The sequence below is a fragment of the Lates calcarifer genome, linkage group LG24, assembly GCF_001640805.2.
Source record: "Lates calcarifer isolate ASB-BC8 linkage group LG24, TLL_Latcal_v3, whole genome shotgun sequence".
Lineage (NCBI taxonomy): Eukaryota > Metazoa > Chordata > Actinopteri > Centropomidae > Lates > Lates calcarifer.
In genome coordinates, this window is record NC_066856.1 from 16,216,617 (window position 1) to 16,243,196 (window position 26,580).

General features: G+C 40.3%; 1 protein-coding gene across 1 annotated transcript; it reads right to left on the minus strand.

Moving 5' to 3' along the window:
• Window positions 1-7,371: 7,371 nt before the first annotated feature.
• LOC108900007 (dermatan sulfate epimerase like) lies at window positions 7,372-14,147 on the minus strand. Its single transcript, XM_018700789.2, is given in 2 exon segments — window positions 7,372-10,828; window positions 10,830-14,147. Coding segments are annotated over 2 exon segments (3,657 nt in total). The 5' UTR covers window positions 13,026-14,147; the 3' UTR covers window positions 7,372-9,367.
• Window positions 14,148-26,580: the final 12,433 nt, after the last annotated feature.

Sequence of the window (26,580 nt, forward strand, 5' to 3'; positions counted from 1 at the left end):
CACCCACGCACGCACACACCCTCCCCTGCCGTGGAGGATATTTTCAATTAATCAGGCTCTCTCATCAATAATGCATCACCCCTGTAGCCAGTCACTCTTCTTCAGCCATTTAATGAGGCAGCTCAGCCAGAGGGACACCATCCATGCATTACTCCTGTTATAGTCAATGCTCAGGAGCAAAGTCACTGTGACTATGGCCGGTTATTAAAGTAATGCCATCATTTGTGCCTTCGAGTTAAATCAAAACCCGTCAAAAACTGTTTGCAAAAGGACACAAATGACAATAAGTAAACACCCTGGGAGTCGAGGGTGCAGCGATGTCATCTCCCAGACACTGAAAACCACACAGTGTTGAAAATCTACTGAAGGAATTCAAGAGACCAAAGGAGGTTTGTCAGGAGTGATGAATTATTAAAACCAACTTTGCTGCGACAGAGGAGAATGTCCCAGCTTGATAACATTTTTTAAGTTAAATTGCAGTTCAGATTTAAAACATAACCCAGAGAGTCAGGAGAGCAGCTGTTGAGAATAAGCTCAGAATAAATCTCCCAGCTTATACATACAGAAGATTCTGTGAAAAGTTTTGTGGTGTACAGTCTCTAAATTAAGTGTGGAGTTGTACAAGAGCCTTGGTATTTAGTGCATCACATATCTTTTTAGCATTTGTGATTAAGTGCAAGATAATTTGGGTTAGCTCTCAAATAAACTTCAAACATATATTCTGGCAGTGAAGCAGCACCCATTAGGTTCCTGTGTTCTTTGATTCCTCTGAAACATTTAGTGATAAACAAACATTACTTTGGTATTTTCCAGTTAATTTGACTGCTGCCATTACACAAGAGTGTTGCCTGCAATTTAAAGTTACTGGATGGACACCAGATTGTGGTAGAGCTACTGGAATTACCCATGAGCTAACATTAGCTAACACAAGCTGTACATACCATTTTAAAGACAAGATGCCACATCTGCATCTCCCCAGTCCTTTAATTTTAACCTTGGAGTGCTTTATCTTGGAAAGACACTGACATCTGCACTGTTTTTGGCTTGGAGGCACTTTTCTTTGCAGCATACTTGCTCTAAGCACATCACTACCACCCATTTCTGCCATTTACTCTGAACAAACTGCTGTGACTGCATATATAAATTTAACCACCCTGCCTCCTGTGTACCAGAGGATTTTTCTAAATAAATCCTGCAGAACTAAAATAATTCATAATTTGGAGAAAAGGTTGTGCATTCTTATTTAAACAAAATGTACTTAAAGGTACCCTGTGCCAAGAAGTTGTATTTACATTCAGAATTTGGGACTACAATACATCATTAAGTGAAACTGTTGGCAGGAATGTGTATTGCATCGCTACATGTGCTGTGCAGTGGCCATGAGGGGCAAAACACAACTATAACAACACTGGACAAAACAATAACAAAACAGAAAACACAACAACATTTCAGAAAACACAGCAAAACATAAGTCTTGTTTGTCTTGTCTTGTTTTCTGGAATATAATTGCTGTTTTTGTAACAAAGTTGTGTTTTGTGACAGGTTGTGCTTTTATGTTGCTATTTTGTTTGCACTAGTGTTGAAGTGTTTTGTACCTCAAGGCCAGCATGGTATACTGTACGCATACATGATAAAAACAAAATGCTGACCCACTCCTAAAACCACTGCACTTAAGAATTAGTGGTGGTTATGTGTCCTCTATAGTGGGATTTCTTTTCTGTTTTATTACACAACTGAATGCTAATTAAGGGACTGTATCCACAAGAAGACAGGATATTGTGATCAAGGCTGAATTACCAACCAGGCAAAGCTGGCAACTGCTCTGGGGTCCCAGAATTCTGAGGTTCACAATTAATTATGATTTCTTTGGGAATATGTCCTTTTAAACCACATAGAGGCATTCAGGTGAGTCCTGCTCTATTACCTGATCCCTGGCCCAAGGGGCCCTATGTAAGAATCTAGTTTTAAGCTTATACTAATTATTACATGGTGCATATACATGTATAATCAAGGTAAATCCTGCCATGGTGGTAGTGCAAAAAGTGTCCTGTTTCCTCCGTTCAAGACACAGAGCTGAGCACTTTTGCAGACTGAAATAGATAGAGTCGAACCCTGTGGCTCTTGAGTTCGTCCTGTACCCGTCTGGTCATTTCATCCTGTGACGGAACAGGTTGTCAAGGACAATTTAACAGATGGTATAAGCCCACAAATCATCATCACTGTGTACCAGTAAAGATGACACCTCTTACAGTCACCTCTTATGAGGTAGTTAGACCTCTTAATGTTTTGTCTGTTTGACTTGTAAGAACTATGACTTGCTGTTTCTTACATTAGGTTCCTAGAATCTATTTTTCTATGAATTAAGGTCAAATTCCCTGTAAAACAACTCTCAAGGGTAGTGGTAGTGTTATCCTGGCCTTGTACAATTCTTATATTTTCTTATCGTCTCCTCGCTCTTACATTTTCTTGCCAAGCAGGCCAAGAACGGTGGTCTCTAAGGAACACAACCATATGAGCAGAGAATCTGACCATCTGGCTTCCTCTGCAGCTAAAAATCGCGTGGGATAAGGGAAGAGTGATGAATGTCCCCCATCTCCTGCTCCCTGTCAGTGTCAAGATGTCTCTTTTAAAAATAAAACACTGTTGTCGGAAGTTTTACAGTGCCAGTAGTGCCTTACAAGGAAATGTAAGGCCCTCTTGAAAATGAAGTTTTTGAAGAGAAGAAGGGAAGGTCACCACGAGGGAAAAGATAAAGAAACTCATTTTAAGTTTGCATTCCTGGACTGATTCCAGAGGTACAGATAGCCACACTGGGTGGGACAGTTATGGGAAGGGGATGATATAAAATCTGTGTAGAGTATAATGATTGGCTTATCTCTGAAGCTCACAGTACAGGTCTCCTGTCAATTCCTTCTTGTAGGAAGCTTTCCATTTCTTCTCTGTCAAAAGCATATGAGATGAGAATATGTAAGTGAGGACAGGAAGAAGAAATCCTGCATTCGTTATTTCATTTCCAAAGACTTTACACCAAGCTGTTGCTCTACTGTAATTTCCAAGGCACACTGTGACCAATGTCATAGGGACCGTTACTCCTCCTCAAGACATAAATTCCTCTAATTAGAGATCAATGATTCATGCTTTATGTAATTAGGCCGGATGGGACGCCCCCACAAAAACTCAGACATATATTCATCTCCTTTTTCTATCTCCCCTATCAGTTCTATTGTGTCTAACATAAAACATGAAATGATCCCTTCGGCAGACATGCCCTGCCTAGACATGGTTCAAGAGAGCGGTGGCCGCGGCAGCACTTTGACAGCCGGGTTATGGTTTCTGGTCCCAGTAATGAAGGACTACTGAGTGTGTCATCCAGGAAATGGGCCTCTCCCCCCGTCTGTCTGTCGGTGAGCCAGCTGGATTCAATCCTACACCTCGGAATAACACCAGGCCTCAAACGCTGTAGCATGGCCACCCTTTGCTTTAATAGGCAGAAAACATCTCATTAAATCACAATAGTGGCTAACCCTTTCCATAACAGAATTGGTAAACTCACATTAGTCAGACAACAGCTAAATCATTTGGTCGATTTTGTGTTTTCTTTCCCTTTTATCTCTTTTTCCAGCTTACACATCATTCTGCTTGTTTTTGCACAGTTAGCAACCACAACGGTTGAAATAGGAGAAACAGAGGAGGCCTTGCACGAAATAACACTACTGTACAGTGGCTCAATTTCCCAGAGTCAGCGAGCTGTTTCAGCCATACAGACGGTTCATGATATCCAGAACAAGAGAGGGGATTAACCAAAATGTCAAGAGAGACAGGTTAAGCTGACAGGATATTGGTTTGTATTGAAGGGTCTCACTTTCAAAGTCAAAAAGTCAGAAACTTCTCAGAGGAAAAGTCTTCTCTCATAACGTCATGTCATATTGCTAAGCAGAGAAAATTCAATTTCCGCAGACTTTCATTTGACTTTCAGACAGAGGAACCATCAAAGAAAGTCTATGCTTTTGGGAATAAAGTAAACAGCACTAAAATTTATGTTTGCACAATAAACAAATGGAAGAAAATATAACTGAAAGGACCTTGAAAGAACATGATATTTCTATTAACAATCCGGCAAAGCAGTTAAAGTGGAATTATCTCATTTTGACAAATTCAGCTGGCAATCATATATTCTGTCAAAATATCAAAAAGAAACTGGCAGTGCAGACTGTAGAAAGCCTTAAGGAGTGTTTTGATATACAACTGTGAGACTGCCTCAGTATAGAGATTTGCCTGAAGTGAAATTCAAAGTGTCTCATCTGGTCTGATTTCCCTGTGCTATAAGACCAGACTGGGCTTCATTAGCAGTTGCCGCTGTGCTTTATTGGCACAGAAGATCCCATTTTCACTACAGAAATGACTTGCCACCAGCTGCAAATTGACAATGCGCCATATTTCCTCACAAGTCAACCCTTATTAATAGCAATTCCTGGGATCTGCACCTCCCCATATCCAAACACAGCAGTGTCATCACCAGGTAAATTTGTACAGTGGGTTCTGACGACTTCACAGGCATTGTTTACCACAGTGAAAATGACTAAATATAGGAGATTGGCATCACCAGCTGCTTACACCTTGTCAGTAAAGTCTGAATACATCCTGAGTCTCTCCTCTGTCATCTGAAGGACACACTGGCATCAAGTCACGCATATCAAATTCATATTTAAGCTTTAAAACTCTGAACAATGATGGCGTTGCTCTCCATTAGCGGGCTAATTCTCCAGCACAATAGACTTATACAGTATTGATGATTACTACTCTCCAGAATACCAGACTGCTCTCTGACTGATGGTGGCTGCAGCAAAGGTTAATTAATGAGCAGTGGCAGAAGCGATGGCTGCCGGCGAGGGAGAGGCTCTCCTGGGACTCGGACTCACCAGTGGCAGAAGATAAAGGTGGAACAGGGAAGGGTATGACTACTCAGCTGAAATTGAGTCCCCTTTTCTATCTGGATAACCTCCATGTACTTAATAGTCTGAGAAAGCTACTTGATCACTTACCCAAGCTGCTGCATGGAATTAGATTATAATGCAGCTTTTCATCGTTCTCTCTGTGAAACCTTATTTCATGCAATGATTATGTATTGGTTATCAAACATGAGAGATAATCTATGAGGCAACCTTCCTGCTTGAATTAGTTCTGCAAATCTGCTTCTTGTGATCAGACATCAAAAGGTTTTCACAAAGCATATTTGTCTTTCGGTGCAGCAGGCGTTTGCAGTGTTATTTTCAGATGGGAAATAAATTCTATGGCAACACACTCTGACATGTACAGCTTTATTTTTATCCTATCTTTAAGATGCCATTAAATTTAATTGGCAGAGATTATCTATGCAGCCTTAAACTTAATGTGTGAAGTAGCCTGATTAGCTGTTTATATGTCATCCTGTTAAAAAGCACAAAGATAGAGAGGAGGTTCCATCTAAATCTATGAAGTGGGCACTACTTTTATATAAGGCACTCATTATAAAGGGTTTATATAATGCATACAATAGCTTTGTTAATACTTAATAAATCACAGACTTCCTTTATAGATCAGTTACAACACATTCAAGAGCAATACTTGGGTTGCCGGGTTGTGAAAATCTCTGTTTTTGGTGAGTCATTCATAGTCATTAAAATGTGATTCCTCACTATCCAATGAGCCATCAAGTCTGCAGTTATAACACAATATAGGGGGGCGATAAATAATAAATAAAGGGCTAATAAACGTAACACTGCAGTTAGATGTGTCACTAAAGTTATTAACAAGTAGTTGTGTTCTCATTTTCTCAGAGGCCATCAGATTTTCCACAATCTGGCAATCTAAAAGCTTTTCCCAGACAAGGTTTATATTATTTAAAGTATTACACTAAAAACTGAAGTATAAATAAGTCATTAGCCATTAATAAAATCATTAGCTTCAACCTATAAACCCTAGACAAATGTTGACTATTGGAAAGTCTTGTGATAAAATATAAATATGGCATCAATTTGTCATCAGAAAGTAAAAGTTCTGCAGAGAAAACCTCAGAGTATGTTACTATGTGTGACAGTAGTAGATTATTAGTGATGCATTAATTCTTAGACTAGAATTTTACTGTTGTAGCTGCTTGAGGGGTCAGACCCCCTGTAAGGGTTACAGGACAAATCTGAAGGGTTGTGAGATGAATAACAGGAAAGAAAGGAAGATAAAACAAATAACTTGGCCTCAAATAGTTGAACTTTACGTGTTTAAAGGGAAAATCACTTTTCATAACTACTAACAGCTCACAGACATACAGTATGAAATGTGTCAAGAGTTTATGTAACAGTTCAAATATCGATTAAATTTTATTTATATAGCGCCAAATCACAACAGAAGTTATCTCAAGGCACTTTTCATATAGAGCAGGTCTAGACCGTATTTTTTATATTACAACTGATAACTAGTACATATAGCTGTCAAATAAATGTAGCAGAGTAAAGGGTGCAATATTTCCCTCTGAAATGTAGTAGGGTAGAAGTATAAAGAAGCATAAAAGGGAAGAAGTCAAGAAAAGAGTAAATGTACTCAGTTACTTTCCACCACTGCCTGCTGGATGAAGATAAACAACCATTAAGATTTATCAGTACTGGCTGATTATCTGTAAATTATTAATTAACCATTAATAAAGTAATTTGTTACAACCAATAAATGCTATGTAAAGTTGTTGCATGAGAGATTTAAAACAAGTCAACTTAACAGCCAGTGCAAGTCCAGACTTGTAGAAACCTCCCTTCAAAAGCATCTGCCTGAGGTTTTTTTTTCCCTGTGAATAATGTGACTCTGCATGGAAGGATTAGGAATAGAGGACCCTGCCAAGCATTGGAGTGTTACAGGAGGGATCAAGAACAAATGACTAATGAAATGACTGACTCATTGAGACCGTTCTGAAACATGAGATGCAGCATGTGCTCTATTCGAAAGCCTGCTCCCGTTAAGTTCCCATCTCAGTCAGAGCATGGCAGAAGAATTTCCTGACATGTTTTTAATTGTTGACTCCTCCTCATCATGCACGTCACCCGTATAAGCAATTAGGCGTCTGTCATCCGTGTCTAATAAAATGGAGACTTCGCTGCTGCATAATTGTGGCAGCTCAGAGGAATCTGCATAAGTAGACTTTTTAGTAGTGAGTTAGCAGTAACCATAGTGAAAAAGATCATGAGCAAATTAAAATGTATGTTCTGTCTTTTGTAGTGATAGATAATAGCTAGTTTAACATGAGTACAATGACAATAAATGCAGCTAATAAGGACTGATGTTATATAATCACATGGTAGACATGATTATCACAGTGCAAGATAATTCACTACATCCAAACAAAGACCGTTTGCCAATATATTTATGAATTTATTATTTTCTTTACATCATCTCTACCCCCTGCTCCAGAGCCCACAGAAAACCGTTATAAAGAAATGATTGTAATTCAAGGCCACAGAAGCAAGGAACCATATCCCCACGAGCAAATACAAAACAGAGTTGGTAACAGGATTGCAACACCAAAGTGAAAGCATGTCTGCCAAGTCTACACATTCAAAGACCACAAACATCAAACGGGTTTTCCAGGCAGTCAAGGGTTTCAGTGTTCATAGAGAAGAAAACAAACAGGACTGTTTCTAGCTGAGAGAAGATGGATATTTCCAAAATTGTCCACAGTATGTTATTTTTTGCACAGATGCAACAGAGTCTGTAATTGAGTGCACCATCCGCATGTTACATGTGATCCATTTACATTACAGAAATGGTTTAAGCAAGACGGCATCAAAGGTTACTGAGTGAGTGTACATTTTTGCCCAGGCCAAAGAGCATAACATCACAGAGTAGAAATGGTCTCTGACTTTTTTTCCCTCTTCCCTTAGTTTTACTTAATATTCATCATGTTTAGTCCACTGCTCGCTGAGCTCTCAAGACAAAGGCCCAAAAAAGATCATCGGATATCTGATTGACCAAGACAGGAAATGGAAACTTGTGCCGTTTGAATTCCCTCCAGGCATTTATAGTGAAGATGGCACAGCAATATAAACACAGGGTAAGACTCCGTTATGGCATTTTGCAGATTAATATGAGTAGCTGAGGGGGATGCTTTGGAAATTGCTTTGACTAGAAATGTGTCAAGGCTGACAGTTTTTTTTTTTTTTTCCTTTTTTTTTCCAGTTTGATCCCCATTAAGCACTTCCCTCTGATCTAATTCAATAAATGCCAAAGGGAGTTATAATAATCATATTCATTCCCGATCCTTTGGGATATGTTTCTTTGGAACCCATAAATACTTATAACTTTCTTTCTTCTAGACATAATATCTTCAGAGGTTTATATATCTTCAGAGGTTTAAGATTTCCAAGCTAATCAAGTACATATAGTAAAGTTAGCTTTGGGAAATGCATTGAATCCCTCATACAATCAAAGAGTCCCTGCGAAAGTGCTAAGCCACCAAAACGTCATGACATCTTTGAGCTTCAAATAAAATCCCTCTACTGGAATAATGAAAATACAATTTGTGTAATTTATATGTCTGTATCATAACAATAAAGCACTACTGTCATCTTCCTGTTCTCTGCTTCATTTTGAGTCTATACATTGCAGCATTATTTTTACAGTTTTAAAGGGAAACAGCACTCAAATATTAAAATTCATGACAACCAAATTAGTCTCCCAAAGCTACAAACTAGAAACTGAGACTGTCAATAAATAGTCTTATTTCTTAATGAGCTTCGTAACATATCTGTTCCAAACCAGTAAATACCCCATGATCCCCCCAAAATAATTCCAGTAATAACATATATGGGTTTTGCACAAACATCTTTCTGACTGCACAGATTAGAGATGGGAAAAACTCTCATTTTTCATCTCTTACTAAGACATATACCAAATTATCTTCACAGACAAGCCGAGCTGTTCTAGGACGCTGCAATAAACATAAAACTTATGCTGAAATTCAGTGGCATTTCTCTGCGTGTAAGACAGCAAAGGTCTCAAAAGTCTCACTAGATAAAACAGTGCTACAAGTAAAGTGTAAAGAGCTGCTGTGGGAAAAAGAATGCTAATAGAAGCTCCCTTCCACCTATTTTAATGTAAAATATTCCTCCCTCACCAACATCTGTTGCTGTAGTCAGTACAACATCTTACATCCACCCAAACAAACACAACCAATAGAAAAAAAAAAAACTTTAACACAAACAGAAATGCTACCCAGTTTTTCCTCAAGTTTTAACATCTTTTTTTTTTTTTTAAATTTAAGGTCAGTGCAAAAAAACAACTTTACAGAACTCGATGGCAGCTACAGTAAACAAGACAGCTCAATACCAGCTGACCAGCAGCAGTAAGTTTAACTGGCAAATCTGGTGTAACCCAGCCTCTTCATCACAATCCCACATACATCCTCTATTAGTCTGATGTCTTTTCGAGGCATTTTTTGTCTCCACATGTTAATATTAGCTGGTGAAATGTCCCCTTCATACATTAGATTGTACAGGTTCGTGGAGGTGGTGAAAATGAGTTGGTTGAGGGCTGAGGGTGAGACGGGAACCCCGAGAAATGTGTGTATGTTTTCCGCCGTCTCCTGCGGGAAGTTGACCACATCCTCAAACCTCACTTGGAGGTAGGACTCCTCGGGGAGGCTCTCGCTGACCCTCAGCACCGCTGCAGTGTGAGCCAGCCACAGGTGAGCCAGTATCAGGACTGGGTTCATCTCAGAATGGGACAGCAGCCTCTGGATTATTTTAAACTCCGGGGCCACACTTGGGCATCCATCCCTGACAGCATCATCCTTGAATATCAAGGAAAGGTGCTGCGGGATGTTTTTTAGGGAGTAAAGACTGGGTTTGCTGTTATAAACCATGAGATAAATCCACGCTCTAGGGTCTCTCACCAAGTAGATTGTCCTCAAGGAGGGTCCCACCACCTCGTGAATGAAAGGCATTTTGAGCGCCCAGCTTCCACTCCGCATGTTGAGGACCACCCGTGCATCAGGGTACTCTGCTACATGGCGTCTCATCTCCCTAATGTACTCTGCATCTCTGTCCAGACTGGCCCTCAGTTTGCCCTTCAGCTCAGACGCTGGCTCCCTCCTCCTGGATCTTTTCTTTCTGTCCCTGGAGGGGCCAACCCTCTGGGGCTGTTTGACCCTGCTGCCCTCCACCAGCTGAATATTCTGCAAGTGCAGCTTGGTGTTGTGGACCAGCGAATGCAGCCAGCCCTGAATAATCTTAAACCGTCCGTGCACAGCGTCTGACCTTGACCACTCGCAGGCGTCGACCAGAGAGTCAAACTCAAACTCAGTCTCAGGAATGTCCACATGCTCAGTGGGAACTCTTATGTAAACAAAGTCCGAGCTGTTGTAGAAAAGATGCTTGAGTATTTCCGATCCCGATCCAGGAAGGGTTGTTATGACGACGGTGGGGAGGGGGAGCCGGTGCTGCTCATACAGTCTGATTTGTTTGTTTACTTCACTTTTGGCACTCGCACCTTTCCATTTTACCCCACAGAGAAGCTGATCACAGCTGTTAGACACAAACAGCAGCTCGGCTATCCACAGAATGAGCACAGAGAGGAGGGCATATCGCATCAGCCTGCTGAAGCAGACATAAAACTTCCTCTGCATGGTCAGAAATCCTATGGCCACACAGAGAACAACCCCTGCAATCACATTGACTGTGAATCCAAAGTCAAACAGCTGATTGTCACTGCTGATTTGTTTGGGGATGAGTTGAGTCCCAAGGCCGTATCGAGTGATTTGATATCTATCCTCAACTTTACAGTGACCTCCAAATCCTAAATAATTCAGCCTTCGCCCCTATGTCTTTATAGTTTGTAGCTATTGAGACTATCCTCTCTGTGTTATTTATGGTTAAAGAAAGCCTCACTCCATTTTTACTGTTATCCATAAATCTACAGTTGGACACTTTGACATATGGCCCGTGTAAAACATAAGCTACTCTGCTGACTGTGCCTGTCATTGGGAAGGTGACGTTGACATACTGCGTCCACCTCTTTTTAAACTCAGCCGCTTGCTCTGCCTCCTGTATCCTAGTATCAGGGCTGTGACCCTGGGTGTCGAACCAGAACATTTTATAATGAGCATCCCACACGTCCATCATGGCGCCATTATATTTGTCCATGAATCTGAAAGGAACGTATTTAAAGTCAATGTCGAGATTGTGAAAAAAAGCACTGAGTGACCTCACAGGTGAGTCACCCCACTTCTCTATGTGGTCAAGTACCAGCAACGTCTGAGAGTTGAGCAGAACCAAGGCTCTGAACACGCTCTTTAGTCTCATGGCAGGGGAGTAGGCTGACACAGCTTCCCCGCTCACAAACATAGTGTCCCTGTGTGAGGAGGCGACGATCACCTCCCCTCTGGCATCACCTACCCCTTCATCAGTCCAGCGCAGCCACTTAGCACACTCCCCCAACTGACCCTCCCATGGATTGTTACACTGACTGGTAGGAGAGGGGCTGAACACCAAAACATTGTTAAGATAGCTGTACTTTGGGCCATAAAGTGCTTCAGATACAAATACTTGCCCATTAGGAGCAAATGTGAAAGAATTCTGGTCTGGGTGCTCATGACCAGGGTTAAAGCTGTTCCAGCCATCCACCCAGGAGTAAGGCTTGTCATGGACAATGTCATAGACTGCACGGCCACCCAGGCTGCTAGACTTAAAGGAGACAAAAGTATTACCCTGACCGTTGGGAAGCCCTGCTCCATAGGTAACCACACCCCAGTTTGAGAAAATATGCATCCTCGCTTTGCCAAAATTGTGGGGAGGCTGCGGTGTGAGGTGGGAGTTGTACCAGATGTATTCTGTGTGAAGTGTAGCCCAGCGCTGCGCAGATGACTGCCCCATGGGGCCATCCTTGGGCCGGTGCTTTCTAATCTGTTGAGCGAGCCAGTTACCCGTTCCGTTCCTCATGACGAACGTATCAAGGAAAACAAGCTGACTCTCTGGCCCATAAAACCAGTTGTAGTTGGAGTCTGCGATGCCAACTGTCCTCTGAAAGCCTGGCAACAGAGTGGCATAATAAAACCAGAAGTGTCCCCGCAGCCAGTTGTTCTGCGTGTTATCAATGTTGAAATGACGCTGGGCTAAGAAGACATACTGTGTGATGGACTTGGCTGTGTAGCTCCCATAGGCTACTCCCTCATCCAGAGACCCATCAACAACATGATTTAGGAGAAACATAGTTTTCTCCATGTAGTTCACAGCCACTTGTTTCCAGATCATTGATTCCGGGTCATCATGTGATTCAACCACTATTGCACCAGTCAGGATGGCTAATATGTTAGTAGTCTGATGATTCTGGAGATACTGTTTCCCCCACCCTCTGTACTTAGAGAGCTCATACAGCTCTTCTGTCTCTGAGCGAATTTTCTTGAGGTAAACATCTCTTCTGTGCTTATCCAGCTGAGAGTAAATAAAGTCATACGCAGTTGCGAACCCAGTGAGAGAGTGTGCCATGGGGACCTCATCGTTGGGGGCGCTGGTCACCTTCCAGTCGGGGTATTCAGCCATCCTATCCATAAACTTGATAAGAAACTGCAGGGCAGCAGAGTCCTCTGGGCACAACAGGCAGTAGAGAGCCAGGGGAGGCAGGTTGTTCCCATAAATCTCATTCCATTTGCTTGTAAACTCCTCATGTTTCACAGGGGGCATATAAAAGGGGACATTAGACAACATGGTGAGCACAGCTGCCCGGATGACTTTAAATATGTGACTGTGGGTGGTGGAGGACCTTTGCCTCAAGTGCAACACATCCACTTGGTTAAAATACAGGTTTGGATGGGAATCAGCAGACTGGAGTTTCCACTGCTCGGTTGCTCTGTTTTGTGGGAGCTTGACCTGCAGCAAGTCATCTGTAAAAATGTCTCTGTCTGTGGCATTGAAGACCCCAGAGAAAGCAGTCCCCACTGCAAACAGTGGTAGTAAAAAAACAGAATATACAACCCAGTTAACTGCCATGTTGCCGGGCATTTGTGAACACATTTTACGGGGTTTCAAAATTAGGCAGCTGATTGCTTTCTTCCCTTAAAATGGTGTTATAATGTCCCAGAACTGAAGTTGTGATTTCAGGGTAAAAATCCAGGTGGAATATACTTGTTAGGGGGGTAATCGTCCTTTAAATTGATATTTCATAAGACAGCATAATGCAATATCAAAGTCCTATGCATGACAGTCAAGAAAATAGGGGGAAAAAAAGAAGAAAAAAAAAACTTTAGTGCAAGAGCAAACAGTATCCATATCCACTTGAAACTATCTCGTAGCAGTTGGTAAAAGCAATAAAACACATCATGTTAAATACATCGGAGTCTGGTAGAAAGAAGATCCCTCTGTTTTGCTTATAAATTTAAATCCAATATATATATATATATTTTTTTTTTTTTTTTCTTTTTTTTAAATTCGTTGTCTTATGTCTGCATGTTTCCCTCCGTCCTCATAGCACTATGTATGCTCGTGAAGACTGGCATCTCCCCCTTCGCGTGCGCCAGTAACTCATTTGATCTCCTCCCCAAAACATTTCCTCGCGCGGACAAACAGTCAGTCAGCCCCAGTCTGTGTCCGGTCCAATCACAGCCACCCAAAGGCTCCGTGTGCAGCCCGACCGAGCCGCAACATCCATGGACATGAACGTCAGCAAACAACGCATCTCCGCAGACAACATTGCTCGGTCTCTCCGCTGCAGAGACTCCAAACTGCCTGGTGCTCAAAACTGCACATCCTGATCGGGAAACTGATCTGTGTGCATTGTTAAATCCAGTCCTCCCTCCTCCCCTCCTTTTCTTTTTGGGGTTTTTGCTCCACGCTTTATCTTCCGCGATTAGTACGCTGAAGTCCGAAAAGAGGAAAGTTGTCGTCACTCCTCAAGTATTCAAAGAATGAGACATTTTTCCCAATGTCCGCAGGAAACAGTCAATCAGCCTCCCAAATGATGGATATTCCACGTGTAAATCTGCTCTGTCTGTGGGGATATTTATGCGTTCGCTGCCGTTTGAAACACGCATCTCACAAGTAAGGCTGTGTGTGTGAGTAAATCTCCGGACGCGTCTCCGTTGTGTCCTCTCCCGACTGTTCAACACAGTCAGTTTGATTGTTTTCCTGCACTGGATGGAAAATTTCCACTGTACAAACTGTAGAGGGAGCCGCGACTTCAGAAGCCCAGCCTCACGTCTCTTGTAGAGAGTGGGAAGGCTGAATATTCATTTCATAAAACCCTCCGTTTTTTCTCCTCTGTATTCCTAACAGGAAGGTTGATGAACGTTACCTTAAGTTGCTGCTCAAGCTATGAAAGGAAAATCTAACTAGCTGTAATAACCACACTATTTTTGGATATTTTTGATGTACTATAGCCTACAATAGTCCTCCACAATTTAACATTTTACAGAAGTCCTCATTTGCAACAGGCAGAAAAAAGGAGCAGAAAAGGGAAGACAAGGGAGGTAATTAGCAGGAGGCAACAGAAACAGCAATGTCACAATAAAAAGGCAACAAAATGGTTCAGGCTTCAATTAAAAGACACATAACCTAAGTCGGATGACCAAACTAACAGGCTATTGCTGTACCTTAAAGGAACAGCTTGACCTTTTCAGGATATGCACTTATTCACTTCTTTGTCCAGAATTTGATGAGAAGATTGATACAACTACTACTCATATCTCATGTCTGTAAGGCAAATACAAAGCTATAACAAGGCTAAAATGTAGCAAGTATTATTTGGTAAAGCTTGAATTGATATGTATTTGATTAAAGCTCATGTCACTTAACAAGCTCATTATTTCAAATGGACAAGAAACCTGAAGCGGGCACAAGAATAAATTTGTTTGGATTCTTAATACAAGCATAGATCTAAATGATAGTTAGGCTTTATAAAAGGTCTATGATCAATTATCAGCCTGCAAAGGTATAGATTAAGGTTTGAAAATGTGTACATCTGTTGCATGGTTCAGTCAACTCAAGTCAACTTTTGAGGTGCTTGTAGACTGATTTTTGTCACCTGTAGAGAGCCAGGTTAGCCATTACAATGATTAGTCTTGTTCAATATTTTGTGCACCATTTAGCATTTGTCATGATACCATATGAATGCATATTACACAACTTATTAGCATTACAAGTTCATTAATATATTTGATTTGAAATTAACCTCTTTTTCTTTTGCCCAAAATGTGTCATTACACCTTTTTATCTTCAGTGTCTCAGCTGCATGTCTCTGTAACACATTTCCTGAGGCAACAGAAAAGGCCTCCAATAACCTCAAAAGCATCCCCCCTTGGAGAAATGCATGACATTTTCCTGTCCTCACACACAGCACCACAGACTCACTGATCACCTTATTCTGTGTACATTAGGTTTCTGTGCAGCAGCTTCATTTAATGAGGGATCCATTCTCAGTATCCAGTTCACATGTGTGTTGCAGCGTGCTATCCCACAGGGACCACTGTTGCATGACACTTTTTTTCCCTCTGCCTATCTCCCTTCGGTTTGAAAACACGCTACAGGCGAACAGTTGGCCTTATCAGGATCGCTGAGCAAAACACGCATAGTAATCTCTGTTAGGACCCAAATCTTCCACATGGAGAGAAGATACACTGCAAAAAGGCTGCCTCAATTTAAACAGTGATGATAATCTTGAACTCACATCAGTCAAATCTCTTCATAAACATAAGGACTACACTTAAAGAAGAGAGGCTTGAAAAGTGCTGTAAACAACTAACAGATTCTTAAAAATTTACTTTAAGAAAGAAAGAACAGATTTTGTTTTTAGCATATATTGCTTCACTGCAGCAACTGCCCGCTCTGTAAACTAATCACCAATCAATTTCCCCTTTTTTAGCCTTACATTCCATTGTAATCATATAATCTGATAATATCTATAATGATGTCATCATTCCTGTCTTCTGTTCCTGTACAAAGTGTTACTCTCAACAGTTATCTGTTGATAACAACTTTGGTAGCTTGAGGTCACAGCAAGTCCATTTTTCTTGTCACAAATGCCCAGACATTCATTCAGAAATAATCCTGTTGTAGAAGATAGAAAATGTCTCTGTAGTCAGCAAGAATCTCAATGGAAGGAGAGTAGATATTCTTTACACCAAAATAGTTAAAAACATGGTCACAAGCTGAAGCCAGTAACAGTGTCCAAAGCTGCAGTACCACCACTGACCACTAGGCGATGGTTCCACCTAGGCTTCCCTCTCCCTGGTCAAAATTGGATATTCTGCCTGCAAGATCTAAACCCAAATCCCATTTCAGAACCATTCATCGATCATTTCATAGGTGACCAACATAAAATCCATGTTCTATTTGAGCACGTAAGATACATTTCAAACAAATAAGTATGGCTGTATGAGGGACAAATTAAGGCTTTTATTTTCAAGGAAAAAACAGAAGTGGTGTATTTTTACAGGGGCCCCTGCAGAGCTCAGTGCCCTCCAAATACATGCAGACAGACAAAATAAACACAAATGGTGAAAGCATCAATTTCTTTTTTTCTTAAATGCTGCACATGTGATGTCAAATTGTCATCACAAGCCACCAACTCTTCCTCAACATCTGACATGCATGTATAATTTTTGTGAGTGTATCAAATTTGCATATTTGCTTGAGAAATCTGACCCGCCATTCTGCATCCACTCCTCTGTAGACTCTTCTTGGGCAGTGTCACTTTGCCTGTGTTATATAATAATAAAATAATTGCCTCATCCAAGTGGAGATGGGTGAGCTCATCCCTATTCACTCTCTCCTTCCTCTAGTATCCTGCATCTTTCAAAATGTTGTTATTAGGCGGAGACCGGCAGGAGACGGTGTTGCAGTCTGTCTACAGGCAGTGGAGAGAAGAAGCAAGAGAAACCCCTGCTAATGTCTTTGACGTCAGTTACTTCAATGATCAGTTATTGTGTTACATACTGTGAGTAATCAGGGCAGTCCTAGGACATACATTTCCTGTTGGTCTGTGGTATAAGTGCTAGTTCAACTCCTTTGAGGGACTTCTTCTCAGCCTCACATAGTTTCTTAGGTTGAAAATCTATAGGTGTATTTTTCAGAAAAACGAAAAAACACTTTTCTTGATATAATAAAGTCTTCAACCTTTCCTTGCTGTTAGATATTGGCACTTATTTCTGACATCAGTGACACTGCAGTCTAGCAATCAGAAAAAGTCTGATTCTAAAACTGAATCAAGGAAAAAAAAAAAGAGACTTTAAATGGGTATTTTTCTTTTCAGTGTGCACCCCTCTGCTCTATGCACTACCCAGACTTTCGCTTCCATTAACTGTCCATCTGTTCAACCTCCACGTTTCTCAGCAGAGTACTTTTGACTAATTTGATATTCATTTACTTGCATTATGTCCTGCATTCACTGGAAAATCGCTCCTCCAAACGAGCTCTGAGCGAGAAGAAAGTTTTGTCTGTTGCACACAAACACCATCCTTTGAAGTTTTACACTAAGAACTAACTGGAATCACTTCTAATCGTCAAATCGCCGCATGTCAATTCCTCCCCTGTCAGACTTGTACTGCAGAAGAACGAGTGAGCATCCTAATTAGAGGAAGCCTCAGTGTGGTGAAAAGGATTGACTGATGTCAACCACAGTAAACTAACACTCTAATCACTGCTGCTAGGGCCTTGGGGTGGAGCAGGAGGTCCTCAGGTTGTTGCTTGCTGCAGGTTACCATGGCGGCATATCAAGCCCATTTGATCATGGCAAATAAGTGGAAGATTGCCATGAGTGTGTCAAACATGGATCCTGAATGCACCATTGATTGACAGGTGGTGTCCCCATGCCTACTGTAGCTCTCCTGCTGTTTTTTTTGTCGACTGTTTGAAGCTTTGAAAATCCTGGCTTTGCTTGTTGAGTTAAACAAACTTCCAGCCATACATATTGAAAGAGAGGTGTGTGCTGACAGCCAGTGCCCTTATTAAAAATATGCCATGCTGGGAGCAAAGGGAGGTGCAAACCAGGCCCTTGAAAGACTCCCCTCTTTCTCTCCCTGCAGAGAATTTCAATTTCCCTCTCAGGTTGCTCAGCATGCCCGTGTCCTGCATCCAGCCCTGTGGGTAGAGGTAGTGGGGAAAATTGGCTCTTACTGTTCAGGTTTCAAAGATGGTTTCAGCACCTTCTATGAGGCCGTCTGTCAATCACAGTGGTCTTTCTCAAAACAAACCATGCAGCTGCATTGTCCGGGCACTTTCAGAGTTGTTGTTGGTACTTCAGAATCATTCAATCTACTTAGTACAGGAAACTGTTTACCTGATGTCCCTGGAATTGAAAGCACTCATTGCTTAAAAGTCCTGCATAATAATAATAATAATAATAATAATAATAATAATAATAATAATAGTAAAGTCCATCCAAATGGACAGAAAATACTTCTCTGAAAGTTCACAATGAAACAATATGGTGAGCTTTGTTTTTGTTTCATTGCCCATCAGAGAACAGAGGTAAAGTTCTCAGGTCTTGAGTGCCTCATTGCCAGCATTTGTGTTTTCGATCACACATGCAGACCTGTGAAAACGTGGCCTCCAACCGCAGAACATAACATACAGTATAAATTTCTAGGAAACATACTGAGCCTTACTGTATAAGCAGCATTCACAGTCAACACTAAAGTCAAGGGGATGTCCTCTTCAACTGTTGTAACCATAAATATATCTGCAAAAACCTGTTTGTGCTAAAGAAGTAGACATTGCTTAATGTGGACCAACATCTGTTGTTGTTTCCCTTTGCTGACATCATGTCATCACCGCCCTCCATTTCAGTTCGCACATCACCTCTGTCATTGTGTTTGCACATTTCTTTGCTTGTTTGCACATCATTTCTGTCTTTGCAGTTTGCACATCGCCTGTGACATTTACCACAGCTTCCATCAAAGTGAAAACGACAGAAGATGGCAGCTAACATCAACTATTAGGTGAGATATATGACAAGGATGCTTCAAAATCAAAAATGAGTAGGCAACAACGTAATTTTGACACCTCAGATTTATCTGCTGCTGCATTAATGATGTGGTATTTCCCAGTTTCTTTTAACTCATCCTGACAGAGTTGTGTGGATGACCTTGTGGTGCATAAAGCTGTAAGACTGTTCAAAGCAAAAAGGATGGAGAAAAACTAAAAGAAATTTACAATACCTCAGAGTAGAGATACAAGACCTGCTCCACATATGGTTTCTGCTAACTCAAAATGCTTAAACATCAAAAAGATAAATCCTGGTTATTATAACTTGGAGCTTATTTTCATAGTTTTAGAGCCTTCCTGTTGGTAATGATTATTTCAAGTGCTTTATCTAAGGTGGCCCTGAATGGCAAAACACACTGAGATATGTTGAAAACTATGGGTGCTTACTTCCATATACCATAACTTTTAGTTCATTTATTTATCTTTTTTTTTGGATTGGTTTTGCTTTGTGATAAACAGTGTTTTTGTTGTTGTTGTTGTAAGCTGCAGCACACAGCACACTGCCCTTGCAGATATATTAAATCTGAGCTGAACTGCACTGAATGAATAGTAACACTGTATTCACAAAGTTAAGTGCTGACATCTTTGAAGGTGGTGACATTGTTCAAAAGGAGTTTGACAAGGAAAGAAACACTACAGGAACTAACAGGAAAAACTATTAGCCAACAACAGTATTACACAAAGTTTATAGACTGATACACTTGTTCAACTTTGACTTTTTGTACTTTCCACAGCTGTGCACAGACAGTGGGTCTGACTCTGTGCTGTGTTGTGTAGAAGCTAAGTACCACAATTCCCAGCACTGTCTTTGAGCAGTTTACTGCCAATCACCAGCAACACAGCATTCACAGGATCTCTCCTCTTGCATAAATGTTCTCTGTGCCTGTGTAACATCATGAACAAAGTCACTAAACGCCCCGCCACTGGCACTGGTCTCAACAGTACACTCTAGCGTTGCAAATATAGCAGCCCTGCACACACAGGCCTTGACACTTACTTCCCAAATCAGCAGAGGTAGTGCAGGTTCAAAATGTAAATATACATCAACTTCACACTTGTTTAAAATGATTTGATATCACATATACTGCAAAGCTTAAACATAAACAGGACAAAGGAAATGCACACCTTCCCAGGAAAGGCCTTGATAAAAAGAGGAAATAAATCTCACCGAAGTGCAACATAAAATAAGACAACTACTTCCTGTACTTCCTGTTTTAATACAAAACACCTTCCTTTATAGAAAGGTGTCCAATCTTTTCTTGATATTTACTCCCATAAAAATATGTTTATGACATATTGACAAAACATAGAAATTACTAGTAAATATAATGCCAGAAATCCAGACTGTACCCTCCAAAATAAAAGTCTCACACAGAAGAGTTTACAAGGATGATCATTTTATCCCTTAAGGCTTCTAAATACTTTGAAATTAGTCAGACAAGGGAAAATCATTTCTAGGGTTAATACATACTGAATTAAACCTATCACAACTAGAAATTGCTGTGATCTAAGGGAAGACAACTCAAAAACCTTACCAACAACTGGTTTACCACTGTTCTCAGATCTTCAGCAGTTATTTGAGTGAACATGTAGTAAGTAAACATGAAAATAAGACACAAGGTGAAGTAAACCAGGATTATTCTTTAAATGTATTTTGGATAGAGGTGCTTTAACATACTGTATTTTGAGAAAGAATACGTTTGACAGTGAAGAGAGAAAATTAATGCATCTGACGTGTGTGTAACATTGATGATTCACTGATCTGAGTTCTGCTCCACTGTGCCCATGAAAAATTAACCAACACAGGCCGTGTTGATACAGTACCTGTTCAACTCCTCTGAGGTGTACAATACAAGTTCTGAAAACTTTCCATGAATATTTCAAGATGCTAATTTCAGCATCCCAAAGGATAATTTGAATTTTAAAACCGTGCACTTTTATGAGAGGTGACAGGAAAAGAGATGAAGATTGTAAAATCTATTTAAAACAGCATGAACTGAACATGCAGCCAATTGAAGCTCACAATAGTCCCTGTCACCGCTGTTGTCACAACACAGTGCCTCCTCTGCTCAAATTGATTTTGTCGTTTCCTCATTTGCTGATGCAGCTATGCAGATATTGGTTTGTGTAACACAAGACATTGACTCTGTACAGAAGCAAATAAACAGCCCCTCAAAACTAATTCCAATCGCAAAGAGTGACATGTGATTTTCTCAGAGGGTGCCGAATTAAACATCCCACTGTGACTGATACATCATTTACTGCCAGTGTTGTGGTTTAGCACTTTGCAGGGTGAGATTACAACTCCAGCAATGTTAGTTTTTTTTTCACCCCACTCCTTCTTGCAACTTTCAGATAGTCTGGGGTTTAATCTGACGCTGTCAGGAGTCATCTTCTCACAGAAAACACATCAAAGAGTCTGGAAGAGTAATCAGTGTTCTCCTAGGTGCACATTATTCAAATGGGCAAACTTGCTTCTCATAGTTTGGGTTCTACATCTCGTCAGCTACTGTGGCTGACATGTCGCTGTGAAGCAGGCGGAATAGGAGATGAATTTCTAGTGTCACTCACGGCAGCATCCAGTGGGAAACTGCAGTGTCTCTGAAAAGGGACTAAAAGATGAGACGCATTGCAGAGATAACTGTGCCTACTTCACATCATGCAATGTTTTGGCAGGAGAGCACAGACCTCTTCCACAGCCTGCACCATTGGCCCTATTCCCCCAGCTCTGCCTGTGATGTACACAGAGTGGTGTATGAGAGCTTTACATAAATTCATGAGACTATTTGGCCCTAATTAAAATCCATAAACAAGCAAGTGCAAGTTCATCTGCAGTTCAGAGCAAATGTCTCATTGATTTCCTGTGTTCTTGCAACAGCTAAGGAATTCCGAATTGTGGCCTTTCAGGGTAACTTCAACGGTTTACAAATAATTTTCCCCTCCAGAAATTAATTCTGTAAATGGATCGTTATGTTACTTGTGTTTTTTTTTTTTTTTTTTTTTTTTTTTTTTTGTATCTTTGTTGTCTGTAAGAAAATATCTCCAGATACTGTTTCTGCATCCACCTGCTTTTTAGCCTTGCCAGCTGCATTGATCTGTGGATGGTCTGGACCACTTGGGTCCAGGCTGAAATATCTCAGCATCTGCACAATGGATCATCAGGGCATTTATACAAACATTCGTGTTACTCAGAGGATGAATCCTAAAGACTCTGGCTATCCCTTGACTTTCCTCTAGCTGCACAATGAGTTTAAGATGTGTGGTTCAGAGTGAGTCAAAAGTCTCAACATCTATTAGATTCAGACATTCAGACATTAATTTTCCCCTTAAGATGAAATGCAAAAACTAGAGCTGCAACAATCAGTCCATTAATCAATTAGTCTTTCCCGGAAGGCTTTTATAGTGTTGTACTTGGTTGTGAAAAAAAAGAGAAAGATAAAAAAAAAAACACAAATAGTTGTGTAACAAATTTTAAAAGAGAGCTAGAGAGAGAAGTTCATTTCTTGGCTCCTTTCACAAGGTGTTTCTGAAACTATTCAATCATCCAACAAGCAGTTCTGACAGAATACATTGGCAGCTTTAGTTTTATGTATAAAAATGTAAACTTTATACTTTACACAATTCAGACTCTGTGGATTCATATGAATAAATTCTGGTTAATTCTTCTGTTAGGTAAGAGAATATACATAAAAGCAACTGACCTGTTTTCATTTCCATCCTCGAAGGTTTTCACTATGTCCTTACTGTCAGACTGCCATAATTTCCTGCCTGGCAGACAGAACAGTGCTTGGAGGCCTGGCCTAAAGAAGCAGCTCTGCAGGCCGCAGAGACTCTGACTTCAAAGGGACTCAGTATTAGGAGTGACCAGTAGCTGAATGTTCCTTTGCATAATTCTCTGGGAAGGCTAAGCATTCGTGTTCCCTGCTTTGTTTATGTTGCAAGGTTGACCTGCAGGCAGTGTGATGTTGTGCGGAATGAGTTCTTTGCACTAGTTTTCTCAAACATACACTGTGTTCTGCCTCGAGTGATACTCTTAAGGTACTTTGAATGAATTGGATTCTGTCGATGGGAGACACTTCAACACCCAAATCATAAAATTATGAACATTTGAAAAATAATTATGCACAGTAAGCTGTCCTGTCTTCATCTGTTGGAGGAAATCTATAATTTTTCAAGTTTAAAATTGCTTAGGGAAGACCAGTGGGGAATAAAAATAAATGATAAGGGCAGCAGATTCCCTGTTAAGATGTATCTGCAGAGTACTGAGAATGTTGAGATTAAAACACACTTTGATGAAAAATGGAATTATGAACACAGGCTCGTCCTCACTGAAGGATGCCTCACCAGAAAACAGGGCTGCCTTCCTGAGCCTTGAAGTAAATCCACCAGGGATTTTGGGCCCCATGGACAAATATCATTAGATATCACATTATTAGTGCATTGTAAACAAAATATTCTATTAATGATGATGCCTAATGTTCTAATCATTTTTAGGGCTCTTGTCTCAGTATCATCCTGACCACCAAGTTTCTGTCACTACATCATAAACAGCAAAGTAACTGCTTGGAAGCCACAAGAGTGTATTGATAAAGTATCTAATTAAATGAATGAGTCAACCAATGATTTGTTTTTTCAAAGCTTTCCCTGCCATGGTTTGGATCCACTCTTTTCTGGCAGCAGAGCCAGTGCTAATTACAATTTACGTAATAATTTGGAGTGATAATCCAGGCCTTCCATATTTATAATGGCACTCGCTGACAAATGCTGCCTCAAACACATTTTCAGACAAATGCACAAATGCTCAATTTGCATCAGGTCTGGTTACCGAAAATCTTCTTGGTACATCCTGCTTATTATTGCCAAGCTCTTCACTGGGCGACCACTTGTGCCTCATTGGCAGGAAAGATGGCCTTCGGCAAGACATTTAGTCCTGTCAGGAATTTCTGATTTGTTGTGTTTGTAAATGGTGAGTAGAGTCTGCTCTATTGCCTCTTACAAATGATGACAGATAAAACTCTGTAATCATGCTCAACAGCGTTGATAGTATGATGTATATTGGTATATTTCAAACACAAAGTTGAGAGCAAAACCACTGTCAAGCACATTTCTTTTAAATAGCTCAGTTTCAAATAAAATATTGAAATTGCAATGTGAATGTGATTAGGTATAAGAGAATAAAGGTTAGCATATTCAGGACATTTTCCCAGTGTTGGAGTCACAGAGGAATAGTCCTCCAAGTCTTCTAAAATCTTGTTCTTTTGTACAAACAACCCTGCAAGTTAAACCCCTATCCTCTTTTTGGCATGTCTTTTGTAGCACTTCAAAGTTCTACTGAATACTAAAGCTACATTAGGGGATGGCGCTAGCAGTCTTTTAAACTTTCATCTCTATCCAGACGTTTTATGTTTTGTTTTGTTTTTGAAATAAACACTGATTTCTAATTGGGTTGTGCATAAAAAAAGCATAGTGGTGTGATTACATTTTCTCACCAAACAAACAGTCCCTGGTCCCATTCAAACAGGCAGTGTTGTTGTTAGGTTAATAACAGCCCGTGCTTATCATTTACTTATCATTTTTATGTAAATTTGGCAGCAGCAGCGAGACAGGCTTTTAAACAGAGCCTGCAACAGACATTTACATGTGTTATAATAGCTCTGTGATTTACACAGACTGCAGGAGGTGAGTGAATCCAAGCATCCAACAGCCTGTCAGCCTGCTCAAACCCTTGACAGGGAAAAAATCACATCATGGCCTGCTTGGATTGATTAGCTTCAGGCTCCTGCCTCTTGATTGGCAGCTTCAATTCTGCACCACTCAGTAGGGTAGCATAGTATCGCATGTCAAAGTGCTCCACTGATTGAGCTCTGTGGACCACAGTGAGGCCAGGGAAAAGTTGGACAAAATTTTAAAATGCATGTGGCCAAGTTGGGATATTGCCATGAACACATCCATATCATCAGGACTGCAGCTACGGTTGAGGACATTGAGGTCAGTCCTGTATATTCCTGTTTCAGCTACCTTGTAGGATTTTACGTTCTGCAGTTTAAAAAAGTTCCAGATATGATTCCAACAACATATGGTAATAAATAAATAAATAAAATTTAAAACATGAAGTATTCAATATTTTTCCACCTGAATTTAATTGCTGTAAGTGTGCAGAGGAAAACATCATTTAGGCTTTTATGTTGGGAAATCATTCATTTATCTATATTATTTCCTGATAATCTCTTGGACGTTTCCCACAAAAAACTATGTTATCTGTTTTTACTTGTAGGTAAAACAGAGACACAGTGTGTTTAGTTGTGCTGAGTTTATCATGGATTTCCAGAGGAAACCTGCAGAGACGATGAACAGGTAACTGATTAAAATTTCAGGGATGCTGCAGCGACTTCAACATCTGTCTTTAATATTCCAGCTCTGCATCTGTTAAGGTTATATATTTCAGACATAATAGTGACTGAACAGGCTGAAACGTTTGTGAGACATGCTATTGCAAATAAAGGAGACAACATTAAATGTGTACATGCCAACATTTAATGTACTTTTGCAGTGTGATATGCAAAGGAAGTGCTCTAATATGGCTGCAATGAAATGCTGAACATTACAGGCAATTAAAATTTTTTGCATCACTGCACTTTGTCATATGAAAACGTCATACAGGTAAATTGATGCTTTTCATGCCTTAACCGCGTCTGAAGCATTATGCCACCCTGCATGGTGAGAGTTTCAAAAACTCTCTGGTTAATTAAATTTGATTTTGAAATCCACAGAATAAACTAGAGAATTCATGAGTCTCAAGTCATAAACAAGATCACATTTCTTAGATACTGAAAGATTGACAGGGTTGAGATAGGCTGACATGCTTGCCATGTATTACGTTTACCATGTTAGTTTAGCATGTTAACACTAAGTGCTGCTGAGGCTGATGATAGATGTCAATATTTTTGTGAGTATTTATATTATATTTGCAGACAAAAAAACCACGCTCAGCAGCAGAGAAAACTCACAAATAGCTCATTTACTCATACTGGACAAATTCAAATTTGACCTGATGATATAGCTGGATGACAACTTATCATAATTTATCACAAAGGGAACATGAATATCTCTCCAAATTCCATGGAAATATCCATTAGATGTCAAGACATTTCACTCAAAACCACAAATGTCAACCCTCATCTGCAAGAGGAAAAGCCAGGGAATCACCAAAGGATTTATTTTTTATGAGAACCATGAATGTCAATGTAGAAATTTCTGTGCCCATGTATCTGATAGTTCTTGAGATATTTCAGTCTTGACCAAAGTGGCGAACAGGCTGACACTGCCTCACTGCTGTTGTGGCTAAAAGGAATCAAAGTCTCCACAGTGTAATTAACAATATCAACATTGTCTTAAAAACTGTGCAAAGCGAGAGTAATTTGCAATGCTGTTTGTATTGATTGCATTTAACATCAGTTAACTCTTCTTGTTGTGTTTTGCAGTTCAATTCACTCAGCATATATAGCATGCTTACTGCAGCATATCTGTTGTCTTTGTTTATTCATTAGGCTGCTCTGTAGCATAGAGGTCACACCTCCTGCTTGATAAGGTT